The sequence below is a fragment of the Pelecanus crispus genome, chromosome 10 (assembly GCF_030463565.1).
Source record: "Pelecanus crispus isolate bPelCri1 chromosome 10, bPelCri1.pri, whole genome shotgun sequence".
Taxonomy (NCBI): Eukaryota; Metazoa; Chordata; class Aves; order Pelecaniformes; family Pelecanidae; genus Pelecanus; species Pelecanus crispus.
In genome coordinates, this window is record NC_134652.1 from 25,840,544 (window position 1) to 25,857,327 (window position 16,784).

Sequence of the window (16,784 nt, forward strand, 5' to 3'; positions counted from 1 at the left end):
GGCACTTTGAGTAGCCAGTTTTCTCAGAGCATTTGTCAGTACCTGATTTGTAGATACATCAACAACCATTTGTTTCTCAACCAAATGATACAGTTAAACTAGAAAAATTAGTTGCTCCATCTGGTCTAAATTCCTTTCTCAATCTGTTTATAAACCTATTGATGTATGTAGGATATCTGCTTTTGATCAAGCATAACATTTTACCCTAACTCCGTAAAGTCGGCCTGAAGACCATAATTATAAATGTGATTAGCTCTCTTCATAAAATTTGTTTGACACCTCTCCTGGAATGTATTTAGCAGCTGATCCTTCTAAAAAAGAACTTATTTCTACTCATCTGTTTTATCTGGAACACATTCCCTGGGCCTGTTGGTGCAATATATATTCAAGGAAATTGTAATCTTGCAAAGGGAGGGGAATTGGGGCGGGGGGAGGGGACATGGATGTAGGACAAAAAAAGAAAAAAAATCCTGTGAATGTTCTCAGACTCATGAGCTAATGTATTTCATGATGAAAACTGGCTATAGGGTTATTATTTTCTTTTAAAAAGTCAACAAAATGAACTTGAAATCTTGTAAAAATACATGTAGGGACAAGTAAGATTTTGACTGGCTTTGTTTTGGGCTCCATCAGTGTATTTCTGCGGTAGCATGATACGGACAGGCGTGAGACTGCATGTGCGTGTAGTTAGAGAGGACTGTCACCAGTGGCTCCACATAGGGTGGGACAAAGTAACAAAAATACAGACCAAAGAGGAGAAATATTCTTCCTTGCACAGCCAGGAACTCTGCTACAAGAACCAGTTTTTCTTCACTGTATAATCAATGCATGCAGTGGGAAATTTTGCCTTTTTACTTAAGGCCTTGTCAGGCAAAGCTTGCTGTCACCTAACACACCATCGTGGTTTCTGCTTTCTTTCTAAAAATGGTAACTCGAAGGTCCCTATTCAGGTAGCTATTTATCGAATAACTTAGTAGCTACAGATGTGTGGTTTTTTCATACTCCACCTGAGTAGACTCATCTCCTCTAATTACCATCTAGGGTGGAAAGGGGATGTTGAAAGTGTTACCTTTTTTGTGTGTGTAGAATGTTTAAAGCTTTTTCTTGAGCAAAGAGAGAGTAGGTGGGAAGATGATTAAATCTGAGCACTGACTGGGAGACCTGAGCTCCGGGCTTTGGCAAGCACCATAACCGGCAGACTAAATAGTCTTGTTCCTTCCTTCTCTTTCCCTCTGGCCTGGTGCATTTTTATGCAAAGTGAAATGCCTTCAAAGGAGGGGTGGAGTTTTTTCCCACATTAGAATAGCCCGGTGATTAGGAACCCTAATAAGAAGTGAGAATTGTGTGTTTGAAACCTTTCAGATCTGGGAATTGATAGGTATTCCTCTGCCTCGAGCCAAGTACTTCAAGCATGGAGAAAAAGTGCAGTAGATGATGGCAGCAGTTGATCTTTCCTGGTAGGAAAAAAATGTATCTCCACAAAGAGAGGATTAAGGGCTGTGAATTGTACAGGAGGGGAGACGTTTCCCTGCAACTGTAAGGTAGATGGGCTGCGTTTGAGAATCTGGGATGATGCTCGCTGACTTCAGTGGAACTAAACCATTCTATTGCAGCGGCAGTTTTAAGGCCTGTGATGGCTGAAAGGGTGTTGGGAGCAGGATGGCATCCCTCGCACAGAGCGTGCGTCCTCGCACCTGGGCGGGCTGCCCCAGTCCCGCCGCACTGACCCCTCTAAAGCCACGGCAGTGGATGAACTGTGGCGCTGGCCTTTCCCAAGCAGGGTGCTTTGCCTCGAAAAAGCCGAGCGGCTGAAAGCGGCCCTTCTCCTGGCCTCGCCGCGCCGGGGAGGCCCTGCCCTGCCGGCGGGTCCCGGGCTGGCTGCTGCGGGGGGCCGGGCGCCCAGGTGCGGCGCTGCCCCATCGCCTCCCCCCGGGAGCGGGGGCGGGGAGCGGAGAGGTGCCCCGGCCTTTCCGTCGGACGCCGTCTCGGCCAAGAGGCAAAGCGCCGGGGGGCTGCTGAGGCGCCGCGGCAGGCTCCGGGGGCTGGCCCCGGCGGGGGGGCCCTGCCCTGCGCCCGGCTGCCCGCCCGCCGCCCCCCAAGCGTTAGGCGCAGGCAGGGCGCAGCTCTCGGGCTTTCTTCCCCTGTCCTTCCCCTCCGCCGCCCGATATAATGACGGCTTTACCCGCAGCCGATGCGTTTACCTTTGCAAAACGTCTTAGTGGGCAGAGGCGTACGTGAGTAAGCAGGCTGGGCGGCCAAGGGTAGGGTACAAACGCCGAGCCTGTAGCATGAAGGCTATTTCGTAATTAGCGCCATTCTGCTGCCCTCCCTAAACCAGCCAGTTCTGCAGTAATTATCCCTGTTCGTTTCACAAGACTCTTGCGTCACTGAAGTACCTTGAAGTGCATCCGTAGGAAAGCGGCGGCAGGGAGGACGCTGGCCGGGTCTGGCGGCTGGCGATGGCGGTGTGAAGGCGCGCCCGGGGGGGCGGGGGGTGCCCCGGCTTCGGGCTGCGCACCCGGCTGCCGGGGCGCGGAGTGGGGCGGAGGGAGAGCGCTCTGAACATAAGCCTCGGCTTTTAGATAATGGTCGCGGGGCTAGCGTGACAGGTAAAGGAACTGGAAATGAGCCGATACCAAGTGAGAAATCGTCAATCGGTTCAAGGCTGGTCGCGTCCGGTTTTCTTAAGGTGATTGAGGAAAAAGGCGAGAAGGGTTTGAGGAACCTGGAGCCCGTGTACTCACTTCTAAATTGCGTTGAACTTCTAGTCGTGCATCGAAGTCCTTTCCTAAAAACAACTGCTGTCCGTTCAGTAACGTAAATGACTCGCAAAGTCTTTCGTAGTCGGTTCGATCTCGATCGCCCGGTAGCATTTCATGCCTCCCCCCGTTTAAAAACAATGGGAAAATGTGGTGTTTGGATTTAGACTAATTTTTCACCAGCGATAAAGAGGCTGCTTTCTGTAACAGCGTAGATTATTAGAAACTCGTAATTTGCAGTTCACATTTGCCATCAAGATCACAGCAGGGGAAAAAAGAGACTAGAGTCTGCAGTAGCTTCAGCAATTCCCATTCACGGGTTTCATATGACGATGGAAAAAAGAACGCTTTCAGAGCAAACTTGCTCGAGTTTAATATACAGCGGCTTCAGAAAGTGCAATAAAATCAATTAATGTTGCAAAAGCATTGGCCAAAAAGAAAGCGGCGAAAGGATTTATGGAAACGTAATGGATTTACAAGCGTTTATCCTGCGACTTGATAAACAGCAATGGGAAGCCGAGATGGTGAAAATAATTAGTCCCGCAGCCTCAGTGAATGTGGACAATTTATTGTTATAATTTTATCCTTTCGGTGGTTATTCAAATTTATTTTTTAATTTTGTGATCTGAAGCGCAGGAGGATTAATCTAAAGTTTGGTCTCGGCTTCCTCGGGGGCCGGGTTTCTTCTTCTGACATCCTCTCTCTTCGCAGAGCGCGATCTGGCATTTGCAGGGCTCCGCCACGCAGGGAGCTCATTCTCGGTGTTTCTGCACGTACGTTCGGGGCTGTTATCCTTGGCCTCAGTGAATAACGTTACCCGACGGGGGGAGGACGAGCTGTGTGCCTCCCTGTGCGCCAGGGCTTTCTCTCCCTTCTGATTTTCAGGCGCGTTTTCACGGAAACTTTGAAAGAGCCGCGACCGTAAGGAGGCTGCGGGAGCGTGCCCTGGCTCTTGAGCAACGCTAGCGCTGAAAACTTTTCTGCTTGCTCTCGGAAGTTTGCAGCCCTATTACTACAGTCGAAACGAGACATCTAACGTGGAGTAAAGATTACAATTTCCAGAAGTCAGAATTTATTACGGTTAAACTGTGATAAGATCCCATCTGTTATGAACACATGTAGCACCAATTGTTTTTCATACAACTGCAATTTATTTACCCTTCAGAGCGAATGAGATTACAAGCGCGATTAAAAAAAAAAAAACCAACAAAACCAAACCCGCAAGCAACAGCACCGGGGTTTTTGTTTAGTCCGGCCTATCTGTTTCCATCTGGCTAAATCCGTTCGTGCTGCAATACCTCCCTTCGGATTAGATCGGAGATTCCCTCTGCCCCGAACGAGCGATTTGTACCGGGTCCGGGAGCGGCACGCCGGCGGGGGCGGCCGGCCGCCGAGGCGGGGGCGGCGGGGCCCGAGCGCGGGGCCGGTGGCGGCGGCCCCGGTGGCCCCGGCGGCGCGCGGCCGCTGCCGCCCGCGCCCCCGCCGCGCGGCGGCCGCGCCGGCGCTGCCCTTGGGCTGGGCCGCGGGGGCGGCAGCGCCGCCTGGCGGGCGGGAGCGCGGCCGGGAGGCGGCGGGGCCGCGGAGACAAAGGGGGCGAAGGCTCCGCGCTCCTGGCGGGGAGCGCCGCTGCTCGGCGCGGGGACCCGCGTGGGTCTCCGCGTGACGTGTGCCACGCTCTGGCCCGCGCCGCAGGAGCGCGGCAGCGTTTATTATTAGCTGGAGCGAGAACCTGAAACGGCGGAGGGGGAGGGGAGGTATTTTTGTGTTTCCATTGGCCGTAGTAGTTTAGGAGCAAGGAATGTGCCTGCTCGTCGGCTCACCCCATCCCGCAGAAGTGGTTTGGATGGAGGAGCACGCGCTTCACAAAATAAAGCAGGAAAAATGAAGCAGTTACAAAAAAAAAAAAAAAAAAAAAATCCATCCCACACGTTCTTACCGCGATAGCCTAAGAACGGTTATCTAATTTTGTTCTCTTTCAAACTGTTTCAAGGCATATATGTGTGTGTATATATATGTGTATATATATCCTCCAGGTTTCAGTGGGCGTCTTTCTGCTGCTCTGTTATCATTATTTCTTGCCTTGATGTGACGTTGAAGACGGATGACTGCTTTGTCAGGTTGTCTTTAATTCATTTGAAGATTTAAAAAAAAAAAAAAAAAAGCACACAAGGCTTCTTACAATATTCAAAGCCTGAACGGATTTACTTTTTTCACATAGGGGACGGGGTGGCTGGGAGGGGGGAGCGGTTGATGAATTTCAGACACGAAGGGAGAACAAAGTCTGCGCATTGTGGTGTGCACGGACACACACGCACAGAACAAGCGGCCGGAGGTGGGGTTTTTGCAGCAGCAGCACCTGGTTGATCTTGATGGAGAAATACTCAGCATCAGGACAGTCTTTTCACATTTATGCACAAGCTCAAATGTATAATCTGCTCAAATTTCAACCCTGTCTCTGCTGCCAAAGCATTCCACCTCCAGAGAGGTGGGAGCATACAGACTCAGGGTCCGTCTTTTTTCTTTTGACACCTTTATGCTTAATCGCAACAACATTTTTTTTTTATTTTATTTTTTTTAAAAAAGGCAGTCTTCCCCAAATTTCCCAGGATTGAGCTGAGAGAGAGATTTAGCAGGGATTAGACACCTCCGGTCAGGACTGATTGCTTGCCTGCCGCAGGTCTGTTCGTGAAGCAGTGCGGGCTGCGCTTCGTGGTGCAGAGAGAATCATGGGGTGTGGGTCTCAGCTTGGGGTTAGAAATGTCCGAATTTATACCCAAAATCTGTATGGAAAGGAGATCTGATGCTGGTAATTCCAGCGGTTTTCCAACTTGAGATTCGTTCCTTTAAAAAAAAAAAAGACAGAAACAAGACCCCCCCACACGCAAACCAAAAACCAACCAACCAACCCTAAACAGTGCTCTACTGAAAGCCTGTAGCGAGAGCCAACAGTATTAAAGCAAGGCAGCATTTCTCTCCGTCTTTTCTAAATATGAAAGAATGAAGTTTGATCGATGTTTTTACAAAATAGGAGTGCACATTTACTTTCGGAAAGCCTGGGCCTTTCAGGACTCCACTTGCCTGCGTGATTTCGATTGTAGATGTGGGCAGGTCATTACAAACCTCGGATGAAGAGAGCAGAGGGTCAGTGCCAGTCACCGCACCGCGCGTACCTTGCTGGCTGCGTTCAGGGCGGTTTCAAAGGTAGCGGATGGGCAGCGAGTGACTTTCCTGTCTTAGAAAATGGAGCCTCTTATCGCTGAGGAATATCTTCCCGTCATAAAGGCATCACTGCATTTTAGCTCTAGCATACGTTTCGCACTCTAAAAGCAGGCAAGCAAAGGTATATGTATGTGTTTGGTGTGGACTTGTACGCATATGCCAAGATACATATGCCCATATAGGCTCAGATATATGACAGAAACTCCTTTGCTGTCTGTGGAGTCTGGTGTTTTATTGTTTCATAAAACTAGCTTAATTACATTTCCCCACAGATAAGATAAACAGAACCCTTCTTTTCTAAGTGTTGCTTATCAGAAGTATTTTGTCGAAGTGGCATCCAGAGTAAGCCTTTGAGAGGGGAGGGAAATGCATTAATTTTTATTTTGGTTCTTGAGCTGCACTTAGCATCTGACAAGGGTTGATTTAAATATTACATGAGTTTATCTTTAATGTTCAAGAAAGATTTGCGAGAAAGACGAAACTGTTTAATTTAAACTAATGTATGCCTGACTCTGGTCAGATCGATCAGAGTTTCGGGTTTTGATGGGTTTTGCCCTTCTGTTGCTTGTCCTCTCGAGCCAGTTTTTCACTGTGAAATTATTTTAGTTCGGTGGCATGGACCAGCGGTTGCTGTCAACTCCACAACCCATCCACTTAGTAAGAACCGGGGGGGGGGGGGGGGGGGGGGGAATAACAAATGCAGTCCTTTTACCTAAAAACATTAATGTCCATAAGTCAATCTCTATTAGTGAAAAAAAGCAAATTTCCTAGATTAATATCAAAATCTTATGTGACACTTGCCAGGTCAAATCCTTAACAAGCCTGGAAGAGAGACCTCCTTACCACCACTCTACATATAAAAGAAGCTATTTTAATTTTTCATTAATCTCGGGGACAGTATCTGAGCAAAACGGTAATAGTAACGTTAAGCGTTCATTTCATCACTTGCATCAGAAATCTTTGCGTGTAACTTCGCAGAGCTGAAATCCACAAAACTGCAGTTAGGACACAGAAATCCCTCTCGCGCTCTTTTTAAAACAGCCCCCGCAGCACCTGATCGCTGGTGGGCTGTAGCCAGCGAGGTCCGAGCTGCAGCTGTTGGAAATCTGTAATTGTAAAATAGGCGAACGGAAGAGGAGCGTGTGCGGCGGTGGTGCTTTTTAATCGCGGCAAATCTGGAATAGTTACTTGCACACCCAGCCGGAGCCTGAAATACAATTTTCCTCAAATTGAGGGTGGTTAAAATAGCGAAGCGGGGAGGGCAGGCTGGGCGGGGAGCGGGCTGCGGGGAGCGGGCTGCGGGGAGCGGGCTGCGGGGAGCGGGCTGCGGGGAGCGGGCTGCGGGCTGCCTCTGCCCTCCCCGGCCTCGCTGGGTGAATCCTCTGCCACCATCGCCCCCACCCCCGACCCGCGAAGCCCTTCTTTCCATTCCTCGCTGTGTTTGTACCCGCTTCCTATTTTATTATTAAAGTTTACTTGGTGCAGTTAACAGCGCTGCCCTCCCCTCCCTTCCTCCAAGTCATCAGTTCACAACGAGAGTCATTTTACATTCCCTAAAGCAGAGATACGCAATGGTCCCTTTCCCATTTAAGGGGAGGGGAAAAAAAAAATAAATAGTTTGGTTAAAGCGCAGAGCGTTTCCCGTGCCGCTTTCGGATCAGCGTCGCGAAAGAGCCGCAGCGCGGCCCGGCCCCCGCCGACCCCGGCGTCCCCGTGTGCATCCCGGGCAGGGCCCCGGCTCCGGGCCCGGCCCCGGCAAGCGCGCCGCGCCGGCTGCGGGACGGCCGGGCGAGCGCCGGGGCTTCATTGGCTTTCTGCTTTTCCCTCCTTTGCACATTAACGCTAACTTCCACTAATTATCTGGAGCAAATGTATTGGACTAATTAGCATCTGGGCACAACGGGAAACTTTGAACAGTAATTATATTGTGGGGGATACAGAACGAGGGAGAAAACCCAGTGATTTGTCAAGCGAAGTCGCCGCTTGCAACTTTTCCCCCTGCCCGCGCGTCGCGGCGGAGCCGGGGCCGGGGCCGGGGCCGCCCGCAGCGGGGGGAGCGGGGCTGCGCCAGGGGCCCGGGACCCCCCCGCCCGGGCCGCTGCCGGCAGGCGCCTGCCGGACCGCGGGGCAGAGCCCGCCGCTGGCATTGCCGCTGCGGGCTGCGGGACCTCTCTTCCCTCCATCTCGGCGGCAAGGCTTTGTCCCGCAGTTTCGGTAGCTGCTGCGGCTTTTCCGTGGCAGCCCCCGCTCCTACCTGAGTGCAGGACGGCGAGCCGGGGCCGGGGCCGGAGCCGGGGCCGGAGTCGGAGCCGGGGCCGGGCGGTGGCCCTGGGCGCTGGGGAGGCAGAGGCGCGGCGCAGGCGGGGGCAGCCCCTCTCGGCATCACGTCGAGTTTGGCACTGCGTTTCAGCAAAGAGCAAACTCGGACCAAAGAATGGATGGACTTCTGTGGGGGGGTTGGTTTGTTGGTTGGTTTTTTTTTTTTCTTCCCCTCTCCCTTCCTTTTTAAAAGAAAAGGAGTTCTCGGAGCAGTCCGATTTCTTTTTTTTTTTTTTTAACGTGATGATCATTTGTGCTGCGGTACGAACTGAAGAGAGAGATTGAAAATAACTGGATGAGATCAAACAGCGCTTCCCTAATTGCTTCTGAACTTCTCATTTAGAAAGAGACACGAATAGTTATGCATTACACTGTTAAAAAAAAAAAAAAAAAAAAAAAAAAAAAGCTTTCAGATAATCTTCTCAGTCTTTTACAAAGAAGTCCTGCCTTCCCCGTTTCTTTCTAAAGAAAGAACGGAGTCTTTTAATTGAAACCCAGTTTTAAAAAACAGGTTTTCACAGTAAAAACATTTTTTATTTAAAAAAAAAGGTTTATCTTCCTTAGTAAAGTGAAAGAGATTTAACCAATTCTGTTTTCCTATTTTGTCCCTACGAATTCTACTGAAGGGGAAAAAAATACTCCTGTCTGCTAGTGGTTTTTTTTTGGTTTTTTTTTTTTTTTTTTTTTTTTAAGAGAGCCCTGGGGTTACAATAAAAAAAACTTTTGGGGTTTTTTATTTTTAATTAAAATTGAATAAACGCTTAAGGAGAAATTAGCAGTCGCCTCCATCCAAGACCTACTCGGTTTTTTATAACAGAATCAAAGTATATTTTAAAAAAAAAAAGTAAAACCTTTTAATACATCAAATATACGGAATTTTAATCTTTAAAGCGATACATTGTCTATTTTAGTACATGACGTAAACCTTACTTAACCCTTTTCACAGGGTGGACTTAAAAATTAAAAATAGTTAAGTGTTCCTTTTAAAGAACAAAATAAGGCAAATGAGGTTTTTGGAATAGAATTGTTTTTGTTTTTCTTCCAGAATACATACAAAAAAATACCAATTCTCTTTCAAGGGTATACACCTTAAAAATAATTGCAATTTGAAATTATAACTGACAAATTGCGAGTTGTTTTTTAGTAACAAACATGCATGTAAATTTTTTTTTGTTTCAATGAGACATTAAATAAGAACGTACAATACAATCATAGCAATTTTAAAGTAACATTAAAGAGAAGACCTCTATCTTTTTATTTATATTCTACAATGGGTGTTCCACTTTTACCTATTGAGCTCAGTTAAGTAATGCACTTTATGATTCGTTGTCCCGCTTGAAGCTAACATAAATAAATACAGTGCTCACGGATCCAGTCCTCAAATGAACACTATTTTATAAAAAGTCAGATTTTTTTTTTTTTTCTTTCCAACTTTTATAAAGTTTTGCAGGGCTTCCTTCCCTCACCGCTAGACTCTGTGTTGTGTTGTGTGTCAAAGCCCCGCCGCCTGCGCTCACTGGTACCCCAGGGCCGAGGCTGTGGTGAGTCTCTGCCCGTAGAGTGCGTAAGGGGAGTAGTAGGGTCCGGTGGCGGCGGGCACGGGCACGGGGGCCCCGGGGGTGGGCAGGGGGCTCTTGGAGTAGGGGTGGTAGCGGCTGCCGAGTCCCAGGGCGTGGTGCGGGCTGCGCAGGGCCAGCGTGCCCGGGCTGCCCGGGGCGCCCGTCGTGGGGATGTGCATGTGGCACGCCATGGCCGCGGCCGCCGCGCTGGCCAGCGATGAGGAGCTGGGGTAGCTGGAGAGGAGTTTATCGGTGCCCGGGAAGGCAGTATGGGTCCGCAAGTGGCTAAGCAGCTCCTCCGAGGTGGCAAAGCGCTTGTCGCAGGGTCCGTTGGCCGACACCCAGTTGCAGATGTGCGGCTGGGGGTCGTTGGGGAGCATGAAGCCGTAGGGGTACAAAGGGTGGCCGGCCAGCGAGGGCGGCGTGGCGCCGGTCAGCGAGGAGTGGACGCTGTGCAAAGGGTGGGTGGGGTAGACGAGGGGGTATCCGGACTTGAGGGCCTGGTCGTGGGCGCAGGAGGCGCCGGCGGCGCCGGCCAGGTGGCTGGCGCAGTGGTAGCTCAGGCAGTACGGGTCTCGGCACAGGCTCGCCGTCATCACCGACGGCGGCGACGCGCCCGCCAGCGGGCTCGACCCCGCCGGCTTGCTGCAGCCCAGGCTGCTGGCGGCGGCCAGCTGGGCCCCCACCAGGCTGGAGGATTTGGTGGGGTCCAGCGCCACTCCGTGCGGCAGGAACTGGGGCGGGTAGCCGGCGTAGGCTCCAGCCAGCGTCCCCGGGTAGCTCATGCCCGCCGGGGGCAGCGGGAAGACGGTCTGGCCCGGCTTGTAGGGGGAGACGGGGGCCACGAGGCCGGAGCCCAGGACGGAGGTGGAGGAGGTGGCGGTGGTGCTGCTGCAGGAGGAGGCGGAGTCCGAGGCGATGGGCTTGGAGCCCGGCGTGCTCTCCTGGTGCTGGTTGACCTCCACGTTAATCCCGGCACAGCTCACGCTAATCCGGCTGTGGCTGATGCTGGTGGTGCCCGGGCCGCCCTCCGCGCCGGAGCTGCCGCTCTTTCCGCAGCCCTCCGAGTCCTTCTTGTCCTCCCCGCCTTTGCCCTCGGCCGGCAGCAGCCCCGGCGAGCAGGCGGAGGCGCTGGAGTTGGGGCTGCCTGTCCTTGGGGTGAACGGCTGGCAGGTGGCGCTCGGCACCCGGAATCCCGACTTCTCCCCGGCCGCGACCCCCGCGGCGGGGGCGCCCGCGCAGCCCGCCGCCCCCGGCTCCTTCTTCTCCGCGCCCGGCTTGGAGTACGGCTTGAAGCTCGACTTGTCCTCCACGCCGATGTCGCTGAGCTTCAAGGGGCCCGACTTGGAGTCCTTGTCGCCTCCGGAGCCATTGGAGGTGACCGAGGAGAGTTTGGAGGAAGGGGACGGGTCCGGCTTCCCTATCTGCGAGCAAGTTTGTGCCAGAAGGGCCAGGGGACTCTTCTTCGCGTCCAGCTGCGGAAATCAGAAGGACACACAAAGACGGAGGTTTAAGCGGGGTCTAACAAAAACCCCGGGCCATACCCAGGACGCTGGTCCCGCACGTTTTCGCAGAGAACAGCCTGGAAGTCACGAACAATTTTGCGCGCATTCATCACCCTGACAGCCCCCTCCCCTGCATGCACCATTTTCCACAAAGCCTTTAAAAACGGCTGGGGGCTTTCGTATCCCCGCGAGCCCGACGGCGGCCGCCTTCAGCGCCCGCTGCTTGCCCGGCAGCGGGGGCAGCGGCCCGGGCAGCGCGGAGCTCGGCGCTCGCCTCCCCGCCGCGGCGGGCGCACGGAGCCGCCCGTGGAGTGCAGCGACTGCAGCATTTCTGCGCCCTGACTGCTGACACTATTTATAAACGGAGCCCGAGTCAGGCGGCGAGCCGGGCTCCGGCGGAGAGGGGTGTCCTCGCTCCGCAGAGACCTTAATGAAATCATTCATTCCCACGGACACACCCTTCCCACCGCCCGCTCCGGTGCCAGTTTCGGTCCCTCCAGCAGCGAGCTACGCGGAGGGGGACCGACAACCTCGACAGGGGAGAAAAGGGGCGACCGGGGCCCCCGGAGTACAAACGCGTGTCGGTACTTGAAAGGGAGCGGTCGGCGAGCTGAAATAGTTACCCTGCCGCACCCACGCTTGAGCCGGGCCCTCTCCGCGCCCCCCCGCCCCCCGCTCCCTGCAAAAGCCAGGTTGTTTAGCGCTCGGAGCGCTGCGTAGTTGCGTGGCTGGATCGAGACCCCAGAGCGGGTCGTTTCCTTCCACTCACCCCTCCTCTCAAAAAAAAAAAGGGTAAAAAAAAGGTAAAAAGAGCAAAAATAAAAAGTTAATTTACAGAGGAATTAGGAATTAGCCCAGTAAACGTGGGAACAATACCCAGGAGCGGTGCCCCGCGCTCGCTCCCGATGGAAAGGAGCCCGTTTCCTGGTGCAGGGCGTTTCGCAGCGCAGGAAAGCGCCGAGGGAGGCTGGCGGAGCCGCCATGCCCGGCGAGCGCCCGGGCGGGGAGGGAGAGCGAGCGGGCGGCCGGGGCCGGCTCCGAGGTCCTTACCTCGATGGGGCTGACGGGCGTGGAGGGTAAAGGCTGCAGGTATTCGGGGTGTAAAATGTGTCCGGTCCGCGCCGTGAGCATTTTCAAGACTTTGATGGGAAGGCGGTTGGCTTGGCGTAGCGGGTCCGAGGGGGGGACGGCGTGGAAGCAGGGCTTGGCGGCGGCGCTGCTGCCGTGATTCCCAGCGTGCCCGTTCGGCCCGGCGAGGTCGGCGGCGCTGCGGCTGCGGCGGGGGCTGCCTCCGGGCTCGCTGAGGCTGCTGCTGCGCTTACTACTTCTTATAGCAGAAAGCGAGGGCGATGTGATCATGACCCAAAACCTCGCATGAAAACTGGGGCAAGTGGCGCCGCTCGCACTCGGAAACGCTCGCTCGCCTTCTGCGGGCGAGGAGGGAAAAAAGCCGCACGCCCCCCGAGCAGGAAAACAAACATAAAATGTCCCGTGGCTCTCTCTGGCGGGGAGGGCGTGGGTGGGGAGGGGGAGGGAAAGGGGGAGCCGGCCGGAGAGAAAGAGGAGGAAAAAAAAAGCCGAGTAATCCTTGGGCTGTGCTGGGGGCGGGGGTGGGGGCTGCGAGCGTGTGCCGCCGTCCCCCTCGGCCGCTCTCGGCTCCCCCGGCTGGCGCGGAGCGGCGCGGAGCGGAGCGCTCGCCTCCGCCGCTCAGCTGCGATGCGAGCCGCTGCCCATCCAGCCCGGGATCTGGCAAAGAAACTCACTTCAAAAGCAGCTGAATTAGTCTGAGATTAAAGCCTTTGCCGCCTTCCAATCAAATGGGACCCCGAGGTGATTGGAGGGTCAAGGGGATGTGACGTTCCCTTTTCTGGGGCTTTTTTTTTCTCTGTTTTTAATGGTCTCTCGCTCTTTTTTTCCCCTTCCCTTTCTCGTCCGCCTTCCCTCTCCCCTCCCCTCCTTCCTTGTTTTCGCTCCCAGGACGGGCTGGGCGTTAATTCTGTGTTTCACATCACACGCTGCGAACGTTTTTCTTCCTCCGCAGCCGCCGCGGACACCCCGGCGGAGCGGGGGCGGCCGTGGGGGTGGGGGCGCCGCGCCTGCCGGGGGGCGCGGCCGCGGGGCCCCCCCCGGCCCCCGAGCGCGGCCTGCCGCCCGCCGCCCGCCGCGCACGGCGCTTGCAGGCCCGGCCCGCGCCCCCCGGGGCGAGCCCGCTGGGCCGGCTCCGAGGCCTCCGCCGCGCCGCGGCCCCTCCAGGCCCCGAGGGAGGGCGCGGGGCGCTTTCCGCCCCCCTCCCGCCTGACAGCGCGGGGGTAGGCGCGGACGAGAACCTGCAGAGCGCCGGCCTGCGCGTCGCCGCCCGCAGCGGGGGGGGGGGCCGGGGCGCTGCGGCGCGGCTTGCGGCGGCGCGGGGCGCCCGGCGGGATTGGGGGAGGCCGGCCGTCACGCGCGGGGCTGTCACGCACCGCCCGCCGCCGCCTTTCGGGTCTCTCCGCCCCGCCGTCAATTGTCAGTGCTCCCCAACCGCAATCAATCAGTTATTTGTCAGCCCCTGTCAATCCGCCCTTGATTTATGTCAGCTTTTGTTGCTGATTACAAGCCTGGTGTGACTTGAAGGGGAAAAGAGAGAGAGAGAGAGAGGGAGGAAGGAAAACAGAGGGAGAGACGGGCTCCTCGGGAGAAAAAGCCATTCAATTTACGGAATAAATCCTGCCAGTAAACTCTATTTGCGTGCCAGCGCCCGGCAGCCCTCCCCGGCCCCCGCACCGCGCTGCAGCGCGGTGCGGGGCCGGGGAGGGCTGCCGGGCAGCGCGGTGCGGGGCCGGGGAGGGCTGCCGGGCTCTTCTTCCCCTTCCCTCCTCGTCCTCTTCGAAGAAGAGCCCTTCGTCCCTGCACCCGCCGGGCTGGCCCGCTCGCCGGCACCGGGGGCCTGGGGAGGCGGCCCCTCGCCTTAGCGAGAGCATCGCTTCGCCATTTACGTGGTTGATTTCAGCTAGACCGTGCTGAGAACCTCGTGGGTATGCACACGGTATCCACCCGGGCGTCGTACGCATCCCGCTTTGTGCCTGTGCGCTCCCGAAGCGTAGCGAGTCCTCTGCCCTCAACCCCGGTTTTACCGTGCCGGCGGATGCCCCGAGCGGAGTCCGCAGCCCTTCTGTCGCTCCCTGGATTGCTTTTTTCTTTTCTCTTTGTACTTTGAATCCCACTACCCCCCCCCCCCCCCACCACCACCACCTCCTCATCCCATAACATTTTTTCACAGGCAAAATGTGTTAATCAATCTTTTACTTTTGTTTCCGGATCTGACATGGTGGCCCACACAATCTACAACATTAACAAAAAGGTCACTTAGAGATAAAACACGTTTGACAAGTGAAGAACAAGGCAAGTGCTTTAGGGGTCGCGTCCAATTCCTGACCTGGACTCCGACCAGAACAGGCGCTGATCCTGGAAGGGGTGGGCGAGAGGAAGGACTTTCACTTTCTCGCGTTTGTATCAGCTCAACCAAGTCCTTTTTCTTCCCTTGAAACACCGATCTCCCCCAGTCCCTAAACAGATGTGTCAGATAGCCTTTAACGATCTTCTCTTCTTACGAGGTAGACATAAGGCAGGTTTTCCTAGATATGCCGCCCCCCCCCCCCCCCCCCCCAGTAAAGCGGTACCCTTTAAATCCTGCGGTCAAGTAAGTATATCTGCTGTCTTTTATTAAACAACTTTACTCTTTTAATATAGTGTGTAGAGTAGGGTAAATATGCGGAACTCCTCTAGCTTCTATAAAGATACAATTAATTTTAACAAACTTCTTATTTTCTGTATTTTCTCTGAAAGCATAGGGCTTATTGCCACAACTTTTCAGTGGAAAGTCATAAACGTACTTTCATTTTGCAATCACCGCGGTCATCTTACAAGACCGTGAAAATGAAAGGGGGGGGGGGGGGTAGGGAAGAAATCTTGCATAAAACCCGATATTGCAGTAGGACTGACAAGACCCACAACTTGCCCTTAAGGAACTCCCCCCCCTTACTTCATATAGAGTGGAAGTGACTTGAATCTGCCCCAGGTTTTCCCCCAGTTCTTTCTTTTGTTGTCAAGTCCAATTGATAAATGGAGTGCAGTAAAACTCTGGAAGAAAAAAAAAAAAAAAGCTGAAACCTTCATTTGTGTTCATTTGCATTAAAGTGCTTGGAACAGCTGTTTTCCTTACAGGACCGGGGAGACTCTTATCTGTTTTCTCGTTGTATTTATCCTGCCTCCCAGGGTGAAAGACTAAAGATTAATTGTCTTAAGGTAGAGTCAGCTGTGGGAAGGCTCCCCCCTCCCCATTTTCCCTTCTCCTCTCTCTTTTCTTCTGGAGGTGAGGGTGATTTCGGGAAGGGGTTGTTTACTTGCAAGCCAGGGAAGCGAAGGCGATACCCGGTACGTGTGTAAAACAGGCAGCGCACCGACGGGAAAAGCGGGGGGAAGGAGAGGGGGAACAGCACGAACCCCGATCTTTCTGGCTGAAGTAGAAGCATGAGGGGGGTAATTTAATTAGTAACTTCAGAGGACGGCTTTTTCTTGGTTTTTTTTCCTTTTTTTTTTTCGCTCAGCCTTTGGAATGAGGTTTAAATCACACTCAGTACTGCAAACTTTTTATGTAGAAGCTTGTAAAAAAATCAGCCCCAAGACATTCCCTCCCTCTTGCCCCCTCCAAAGCATTTCTGAGCTATGAGAGCGTATTCACCGCTCTTAACACACGCAGAAAACGATTCCCAGCGAGAGTCTCGGAGTTAGGATGCACCCGCGCAGGATCGGGCGGGCGGCGGGGCTGCAGCTGGAAAGCGGTGCGTAGTTTTTGTTTTGGCGGCTGCGGGCTCCTTTCCCCTCTTGAGCTGAAGAAGATGGATTCCGTCCTGCTCGTTACCTTCGCGAGGGATCTTTGTTTAATGAGTCCGTGCAGACGGTTTGCTGTTTGGCATTTACTTGTGTAGTCTTGTTGAAGTTTTGGTGGCTGTTGCTTTTATTCTCTTTAAGAAAAAAAAAAAAAACAAAAACCACCACCAAAAAACCAACACAAAACAACCTAAGGGTTGGAACCCGTCTTACTTCTCTTACAAAGGAAAACTGTAACTTAAAAAAAAGGAGAGCAAAGGAGGAATTAATTAACAAGTGCCAGTCCACACTTTCCTTTACCTACCAGCTATTGGCGAGCATGTCAAGTCGATTTTATTTGCACACAATGGAAATGATTTATTTTCTCTTAAAAAGGAGTGGGCTGGCAGATATTTGAGGAGGAGAGGAGAGCGAGAGCGAGAGAGGAAAAAAAGTTTGAAAATGCCTTGAACTATTCACTGTCGAGATGGCTAATCAGTATTGAGGCTCGAGGGCACTCGGGCAGCTTTTCAATGCGGTTTTCCTTTCATCTCAAGCTGGATGGAGGCGCTCAA

The 16,784-nt window shown here is 53.5% G+C and overlaps 1 protein-coding gene across 1 annotated transcript; it reads right to left on the reverse strand.

The window, feature by feature from the left end:
- Window positions 1-9,810: 9,810 nt before the first annotated feature.
- Window positions 9,811-12,720, reverse strand: ZNF503 (zinc finger protein 503). The gene is made up of 2 exons (XM_075717890.1): window positions 12,412-12,720; window positions 9,811-11,331 (listed from the first exon to the last, which is right to left on the reverse strand). Exons 1-2 carry the CDS (start codon window positions 12,718-12,720, stop codon window positions 9,811-9,813), a joined length of 1,830 nt encoding a protein of 609 aa, XP_075574005.1.
- Window positions 12,721-16,784: the final 4,064 nt, after the last annotated feature.

Excerpts from the sequence above, each read along its gene's own strand:
- ZNF503 (XM_075717890.1), bottom strand. The coding sequence starts at position 12,720 with ATGATCACATCGCCCTCGCTTTCTGCTATAAGAAGTAGTAAGCGCAGC. Across the intron at positions 11,332-12,411 it reads CGCCCGTCAGCCCCATCGAG|CTGGACGCGAAGAAGAGTCC; the intron begins GTAAGGACCTCG and ends TGATTTCCGCAG.